We start from the raw sequence: 8,744 nt of genomic DNA, 5'->3' as shown, positions 1-8,744 counted from the left end.
CTGCCCTGCCTCGCTGCCGCCACCCCCTTCTTCTTCGATTCTGGTGGGCGTGTATTCATCACTGTTTGTGTTGACGAAAGAATTCGGGAGTGAACAAGTGCGGCAGTCGGAGAGAAAACAAACCCAAGTCTTGGGTGTCTTGGGCCACTTCGGTTGGGCCTGAGTTGGAAAACAGTTCCAACCTCCAAGTCGACCACGACTCCGCAAGCACCTAAAAAACACAATAAAACGAGAGCACGGTGAAATTATTCAGGGCAAAAAGACACAAATCCGAAACCCTCGCATCGTCCTGCCCGCCGCCCCCGCCGCCGCCGCCGCGACAGAGCCCTCATCTCGGCCGTCCTCCGCGGCCTCAGCGGAGCAGGCGTCGCCGGAGACCAAAGATCCGGCCAGATCTGATGTCAGGAGGGGGTGGTTCATCCGGGCGCGCGGCCCCGCGGTACGCCCCGGATGACCCGACGCTGCCCAAGCCGTGGCGCGGCCTCGTCGACGGCACCACCGGCTACCTCTACTACTGGAACCCGGAGACGAACGTGACGCAGTACGAGCGGCCTATGCCCCCCGACAACCAGCTACTACCGCCCCCGCCCCCGTTGCCTCCGCCGCCTCCCCGGAGCCGCGACCGCCGCGACAGGTTAAGGTCCCGATCCCGATCCCGCACCCCGCCCCGGCGCGACCACAGGGACCGCGACCGCGACCGCGACCGCGACAGGCGCCACGACGAGCACGCGTCCTCCAAGTCGGCGTATTCCCACCACCAGCCGGCTCCGGTTGCCGTCGCCGACGATCCGTCCACCGAGGCATACCGCCGCCGCCATGAGATCACCGTCACGGTATGAATTCTACGCGGCCACATCTCGTGCTATAATTTTAGATGCAGCTCAAGCTCGTACCATGTTATCTGATCCGGTCTCTCTTCTTGTTGCAGGGGGATAACGTGCCGGCTCCAATAACTTCATTTGAGGCTGGTGGCTTCCCGTCAGAAATTCTGAAGGAGGTATGGTTCCGTAGGTGAACCCACCGAACTCATGATCTAACTCTAACCCTAACAGAGTCGCTTGCAAGGGACCAAGGTCTTCAATTGTGGCGAGCGAAATGGATCGTGGACATGTGCTCCAGTTGCCTGCTTGTTTCTCTTTATTTGCTTGATTGTGCTAAATCAGGGCTGCCTACGTGTACCGACTGCTTATCTCCATATCTGTGGCAGATGCGATATCTGCTCCGAGGTGGAGCTAATGTCGTATGCTGCCCAGCGTGCCCTCGGCCAATCTATAAGTGAGATGGGCTGAGGGCAGGTCTCGTTGATGGAGCTGCCAAGGTGGGTGAACGCCCGAGGCTGCTCGCTCCCTCCCCGGGGGGCTGCCCATGGCGCGAAGGGGCACCCACTCGCGGCACCCACGGTGGCTGATTTGTTGCTCTGCGTCCAGTTCTTGGAAAGGGCTCCTTGCATGGATGATGGGCCTCTTCTGGGGCTTGACCCATGGAGGTCTGGCCCAGGCTGTCAACGTCCATCCATATATAGGATCGGGTGGCAGCTGCTGGAAGGGGCCTCGTGGATCAACGATCCATGCCTGAGCGAGCCTCCACGGACTCTGTTAGAGCTTTTTCTACTTCGCCTTGTGTCCGCAAGTCTACACATTGCGTGCACATTTTATTTGTACGGCCTTAAATTGTCCTCATGCATTGTCTTTATTTGCGCAACAAAGAGTTAAAAAGGGATATTTTTAATCAAATTTATTTATGTACTTATATTAATTCTTCTGTGTCCTTACTTTGCCCTTGTTTGTCGCTTTCCCCCCATTTTACTTTTTGTAGATACAACGTGCTGGATTCGCAAGCCCAACACCTATCCAAGCACAGTCATGGCCAATTGCTATGCAAAGTCAAGATGTAGTAGCTATTGCGAAGACTGGATCAGGCAAAACTCTTGGGTATCTACTTCCTGGATTTATGCATATCAAGCGCCTGCAGAACAGCACTAGGAATGGTCCAACAGTGCTAGTTTTGGCCCCAACAAGGGAACTTGCAACCCAGATTCTGGATGAAGCTGTGAAATTTGGAAGATCTTCTAGAATTTCTTGCACGGTTTGTATCTATTTTATTAATATACCAATGGTCATGAATTTATGTTTGACCAGGATATTAGTGCAAAAAATATTTTAGGGAAACTTTAAACTGTTGATCAGGTGTTGAAGTTATATTGTGAAAATGTTGTACTTGTTGATCTGTTTCTAATGTTTGCCTCAGTGTCATGATCTCGGGTTTATATTTTCATCGTTTGACCTTTGGTTCTTAATCTGCTTATAGTGCCTATATGGTGGTGCTCCTAAAGGTCCTCAGTTGAGAGATTTAGATAGAGGGGTTGATGTTGTTGTTGCAACACCTGGAAGGTTAAATGACATTTTGGAGATGCGAAGGGTAAGTCTTAAGCAAGTGGCGTATCTTGTTCTGGATGAGGCTGATCGCATGCTGGACATGGGCTTTGAGCCACAAATACGGAAGATAGTGAAAGAGATACCTCACCGTCGGCAAACCCTTATGTACACTGCTACTTGGCCCAAGGAAGTCCGAAGGATTGCAGATGATCTTCTTGTTCATCCTGTACAGGTGACAATTGGAAGTGTTGATGAGCTTGTTGCTAATAGTGCTATTACTCAGGTATGGGATGTTCATGGCAGTCTTTTCCTTCTGTGAGTATTATCATTATTATAAGATGCATGAATGGTAGTTTCTGTTCTGTTCTTATTTCTCTTACACAAAAAATCCTAGCATTACATATTCATGTTATCTTATTATTTTCTTTTTCTGTGCAGCATGTAGAGGTCATAACACCCTCAGAAAAACAACGGCGCCTGGAGCAGATATTACGATCCCAGGATTCAGGTTCAAAGATATTAATATTTTGTACCACTAAGAGGATGTGTGACCAACTTGCAAGGACACTCACCAGGCAGTTTGGAGCTTCGGCCATTCATGGTGACAAGTCCCAAAGTGAAAGGGAGAAGGTTCTGAATCATTTCCGATCTGGGCGGTCACCTATTTTAGTGGCGACTGATGTTGCTGCGCGAGGTTTGGACATCAAAGATATCAGGTTAGACTAACTTTCCATTCTCTGTTATGCATATGCATGTGTGTATGCCTTTTGATTTCTAATGTCATGGTATGATGGAATAATGAAGAAGCAAATTAGATTGGACATTATTGACTAAAGTGCTTGTTAATACCTTGCGTGGACTAATTAAAATGAAGAAAGGTCATCATGTTTCCATGCGTCACTCAATCTTCTTTGGAGGTTGCTGATTTATTATTACTGATGCATTACTTTTATGTATTATTATTGATTTCCATATTTAGATGATTAAGAGATTAAGAGATGTTTGAACCATCATGTGTCACCACTTAGAAACTGCTTAAGTGGTTGCAGAATATGTTACCTGTTGCATTGGTTATCTATTGAGATCCTAGTCCAGTTTGTTTCACTTTATCTGTGCCTTTGTGGGTCCTTTTTGGTGCAGAATTTATATAAAAAATAGTGAAAAATAGTGAAGCATTTGTTGTTTTTTTTACACAGGGTAGTGATCAACTATGACTTCCCCACTGGTGTTGAAGACTATGTTCACAGGATTGGCAGGACAGGAAGGGCTGGTGCCACTGGTGTTGCATATACATTTTTCTGTGATCAGGATTCAAAATATGCTGCATGACCTAATCAAAATTCTGGAAGGGGCAAACCAACGGGTGCCCCGTGATTTAGAGGATATGGCTTCTCGTGGTGGTGGGCGAGGTAAGAAGAGGAACCGTTGGGCATCCCACTCTGACAGGGGTGGTTCACGTTCTGAACTGGATTCAAGGAGTGGTCGTGGCAGTCAGTGGAAGGGATGATTATAGGTAGCCGTGGCAGGTAAACTTAGTACCAGGTTTCTATGTGAATAGGAGATTTGTCTGTTGTGCTAGGATATGCCATGTATGCTGCATTTTTATAATTATGTTATATTCACAATGGCTTAATGCACTAAAAAGCAAAGGCAGCATAGAACTTTTAAGTTGAGGGGTGCAGTTTCCCCTCTCTAACTCCACTATGTGCACCACTTTGGAGAAACTTCAACCCTATTTGTTGCAATTGTTATGGACCCCTAAAAGTTTAGCTCATTGTTTTATTTTTTTAGAAGAACCAGATAGGAGGTTATGGTTTCAAATTAGTAATAAGAGTACCATATCTGAAGTTTGTTTTTGTTTTTAGAAGAATCTGGTACAAGGTTATGATAATACTCAGTCCATATGCTGACCCTGACTGATTTTTTTGTGATGCTAACAGGTATGACTCTGGTGAAACTGATGGGCGATCTCGTAGGTCTGCTAGAGGTCGCAGTAGAAGCCGTAGCAAAAGTCACAGTAGAAGCCGTAGCCCAAGTCCCAAGAGGTCACGCCGTCATGAAGCTAGACGTAGCAGGACTAAGAGCCGGAGCCGGAGCAGGAGCAGGAGCTATAGAAACCATCGTGCTAGCCGCAGCAAGAGTCGCAGCCCTGTTGCTAGCCGTAGGTATGAAAAGACTGCTGCTATTTCAGGATCTGCTCGGGCTAACTCGGGGCATGCAGAGCACAAAAGCCCTCCAAGATCTCACTCTGTGGATGACCATGTGAACCACTCTGACCACAAGGATGACCACATGGAAGATGGGAAGATGGGAAGGGTTGATCTTGATCGCTCGCCCAGCCCACAAGATGACAAGTCTGCTCCATATAGTCCTGTGTACAATGGCAAAGCCAGTGGCTCGATGAGCCCCAACGTTCAACCAGAGGCAGATGCCAAATATGTCAAACCTTCTGGGAAACCTGAGCCTGCGTCTCCAGTGCGCCACAGCAAAGGCAGAGATGATGATGAGGAAGGTATCATAGACGAGGATGGAGAGATTGCTGAGGATGATCCACGTGCAAATGCAGCTGTGCAGAATGGTAATAACTGACGTAGAGTGGCCTGCATCTTATGTGACAACAAGCCTCTGTTATGCATACTGCAGTCATTCTCATCTGCAAGAGTCCAGAATACAGAAATGCATGTGTGCCATTAAATGTCTCGTAGAACATATGATAGTGATGCCTCTGCCATCCTATATGAACCAAAACTGTTGATGCATGTCATGTTATGTTGTTAAACTTAATGACATTGTTGTGTTCTGGTGTCTTACTGCCAGTTCTGGAAGTGATTTATGATAAAATATATTGTCAGGTCTGAATTTATAGTTTATGATAGTTGTCAGGTCTGGAAGTAGTTTATGATATTGGCAGCTCTGGTAGTGATATCTAGGATTACAAAACCACTTATAGCCTGTTTGGTTGGCTGGTTTTTGCCCAGCCAGGCTCGTCGCATTCGCCGTTCAGGCCTTTGGTTGCCCGCATCCTAGTTGGAACCTGCTCCTCAGATGTAAAAGACAGTCCGGAGCCTGGCTTCTCAGATATTCATTTGTGTTCCTGGCAAGCTTTGGCCCTAATGGTGCTGCGCGGAGTTTCTTAACAATGCTATTGATATGTGATTAATGTGCATTAAGTGATATTAGTCTATTCAGAGTAGATTAAGATATTGTTCCCCACAAAAAAGTAGATTAAGATATTAAAGTAAAATAGGGACTACTAAAGTGTAGTTACAAAGTTAAATAAACGTTACAAGATCACTTGTTTTTTTATTTTTATTTCACTAGGTAGTGTATCCGTGTGTTGCTATGTGATAACTAATAATTTGTATTAAAAACATACGGATCATGCGATAAGATAACAATACTGTAAAAATTAAACATCAACATTAAAGTGACAGTTAATCCAAAAAGCAAAGTTTATGAAATTAAGTCACGGAGAGCACGGCGTCACATGCTTACAAACTCTATTTTATAGACCTTTTCGTGATGTGCATAAGATAATGTTTTATATTGACATGAAGAAATCTCCGATATCCATTTCTTTTGTGCGCTAATAAATCCACGAATAAGTTCCGCCGCATCCCCATACCATCCTGTACACATGCTCGAGTATATATGTCAATATTAGTGCCTGTCGCATGGGTAATACTGCATCTCTTGAAAAATCTTCCACAAAAACTTAAAACAAAGTGTTATACTCACCGTATAAATATGCGTGGCTTTTGGTCTATTCCACGTACACATATACTGTAGAATAAGATATCCACTTAAGTGTCTGTGGCAAGATTCACGATAAGCGATATATAGAAATAGTTAAATCGTAGGTATTATTATTGCAAGCCATAGTGACTCTGAGTTAGTTACCCATCTATGTCATCGGCAATGTTTCATTCCGGTCTGAATTTTCATTTGAAGACATCCTCATTCCATCCTAGAATATGTACATTCACTGGGTCCGTATACTGCAAGGTAAATCCATGAGTGTACCTGGCATACATCATCGCTGGTGTCTTTCGGGCCATTTGTGCTCTTTCGGGCCTGTCTCCTCCAATATGAAATCTATCTGTTTCCGCAATCCACCTCGCTATTTGTTCATAGAAGAACGAATCAATCAGCATTTCTAAAATATAAAATGTGTATAAATAGCTGTGTTAGGAAATACTCACTAATTTTATTGAGGTCAGCACGTCTGAACATCTCGCCCAAAAAGTCTAGCACCTGGACCTCACATTTTTCGGCGTTTATAATAGCAAGGTACCAATGTATATTTGTAACATTTATTAGAAGGAACACCTATCAAATCAAACAATAAACATTTTGCCATGCATAAAAAATTGATAATGAAAGACCAATAGATCATTTTAAAAAATGCTACCATGTCATGCTTCAAGTAAGCTAGCACGCTTTGAACTAAACCAGGACGCTGTGAAGTGCCACGGTTAGGGTAATTGGCTTCAATGGTCTCATCCTTTTCTCCATCCCGCTTCATGATTGCAACTAAGCACGCAGTTTCAAGATAGACCGTACCTCCGAGCCTCTTTTTCAAACCCTCCTAGGCCTTCAGCAGTTTAATATAAGCATCTATGACCACCTCATGGATTTCTCCCACTCTAGTGCTACGTGGCTCCTCACGACGCGCTCCATGCACGCCGTGCGCATAGTCTGGCAACTGCAAAGACACACGCATAGTATAGGTAGACAAATTAAATTTGTAAGTAATACGACTCATGCATGGGTGGACTGCAGACACGCACGTGCCACGGAGGCTACAGAGGTCCTCCATCGGGTGTGGTGAGGTCGCGGCGACAAGCACGGCGATCTCGATGACTTTCGTACGGGAGCGCCTAGTAGCGTCCACTGCGCCACCCGCGAGTAACCACTCCGGACGAAATTCGTCAGGGTCTGTCCATACCTTGTTGTTCCTCCCAATCTTGTGTATGTCCATTATGACGCTCGCTGGCATGCTGTCGGTGGATGCCAGTGTTCGAGCGATCGCCGTGTCCATGGCACTGACATCGCGTTAGTGAGATACTATTTGTGCAATATTTAATTGAATAAAAATGCATTGTATGTGTTAGTAATGTTTTGTTACCTTGCCTATAGCGTTAGAACCTCCTTAAATACAATATTCTTCGTGAAAGTTCCATCCACTATTGGGGTCTTCTTATCCTTATCTTTTTTATTTGACACATTCTTATTTTTTCCCTCAGTATTCTTTTAGCATTTCTCTTCTCCATCTTTTTGGCCTTCTCCTGTGCATCCGCATCAGGTGGGAGGGCAAAGATCTTAATATTCATTCTTGACGTGGCTCTAGACATCGTAACGTACAACTGACCGTGAGAGAACACCGGTATGGGCAGGTACACACCCACGTTCGGGATAGTTTGGCCCTGTGACTTATTGACCGTCATGGCAAAGCTCAGCTAGATAGGAAACTGCTTCCTCTTAAACTAGAACGGGAATAACTCATCATCGAACGGGAATAACGGTATTCGAGGAAGGAATACCCGCTTTCCAGCATGCTGCCCCACCATGATTTCTGCATCGATTGTATTTCTTCGAAACCCCCGCACCACCAGCCTTGTACCGTTGCATAACCCATTGGCAGGGTCAATATTCCTAAGCAATATGATAGGACACCCGAGCTTGAGCTTCAAGACGTCTGGAGGCAGCTCGTTGGGGGTCAGACTGTTAAGGAACTCCGATGGATAGTAGTTATGTGGATCATCTACCACGAAGTCAAAACTATGATACACCATCTCGCCGCCCTAGAACATATCAATCATTTTCATATTGATCATGTCAACCCAATCGTTACGTGTAGATAAAATCGCTCTGGTGGTGATGTAGTCTTTGTCCGCCATGTTTGCATTTAGATCTGGAAAGATGATGCTGATCAATCTATGAAGATCTTTCTGCACATCACTAGAGTACAGGACACACATCTCATCTGGAATACGTACATTGCCATCTTCGTTAACCTCTTTCGTTCCACCACCAATGCGCAATAGATAATCTGCAAACCACGGGTCACTCTGAGCCCTCATGTTGCGGATGAGCTTTAGGTGGCGCATGGATTCCTAAAGATACGACCTTTGTAGAGAAGCACTGACTATTTGAGCCCTAGATCCTTTCCGCACAATAGGTGGACCTTTCTGAAATACCCACCAAGGACAACAGTCTTCCCACCAAACGGTAGGTTTGACCGGCCCATTATATCCCGTAGGCTATTGTCTAGTGCTTCCACATTTTACCTCTTTGTCATAGATGCCTTGTCCCAAATTATGAGAGCTGATTGCTGCAGCAACTTGGTAGTACCACTCTATTTCGTGA

At 45.4% G+C, this 8,744-nt stretch overlaps 1 protein-coding gene and 1 pseudogene across 1 annotated transcript; one reads left to right on the top strand and one right to left on the bottom strand.

Moving 5' to 3' along the window:
* Window positions 1-241: 241 nt before the first annotated feature.
* On the top strand, window positions 242-5,245 carry LOC136450034 (DEAD-box ATP-dependent RNA helicase 40-like; annotated as a pseudogene).
* A 2,616-nt stretch (window positions 5,246-7,861) lies between these two features.
* LOC136454738 (uncharacterized) lies at window positions 7,862-8,485 on the bottom strand. Its single transcript, XM_066455048.1, has 2 exons — window positions 8,375-8,485; window positions 7,862-8,179 (listed from the first exon to the last, which is right to left on the bottom strand). The coding sequence occupies exons 1-2, from the start codon at window positions 8,483-8,485 to the stop codon at window positions 7,862-7,864; spliced, it is 429 nt and encodes a 142-aa protein (XP_066311145.1).
* Window positions 8,486-8,744: the final 259 nt, after the last annotated feature.

Source organism: Miscanthus floridulus, chromosome 5 (genome assembly GCF_019320115.1).
Source record: "Miscanthus floridulus cultivar M001 chromosome 5, ASM1932011v1, whole genome shotgun sequence".
NCBI lineage: Eukaryota > Viridiplantae > Streptophyta > Magnoliopsida > Poales > Poaceae > Miscanthus > Miscanthus floridulus.
The sequence above is the reverse complement of the archived record's forward strand: the minus strand, read 5'-3'. Positions and strand labels throughout refer to the sequence as shown.

Excerpts from the sequence above, each read along its gene's own strand:
- LOC136454738 (XM_066455048.1), bottom strand. The coding sequence starts at position 8,485 with ATGCGCCACCTAAAGCTCATCCGCAACATGAGGGCTCAGAGTGACCCG. Across the intron at positions 8,180-8,374 it reads AGGTTAACGAAGATGGCAAT|GGCGGCGAGATGGTGTATCA; the intron begins GTACGTATTCCA and ends GATATGTTCTAG.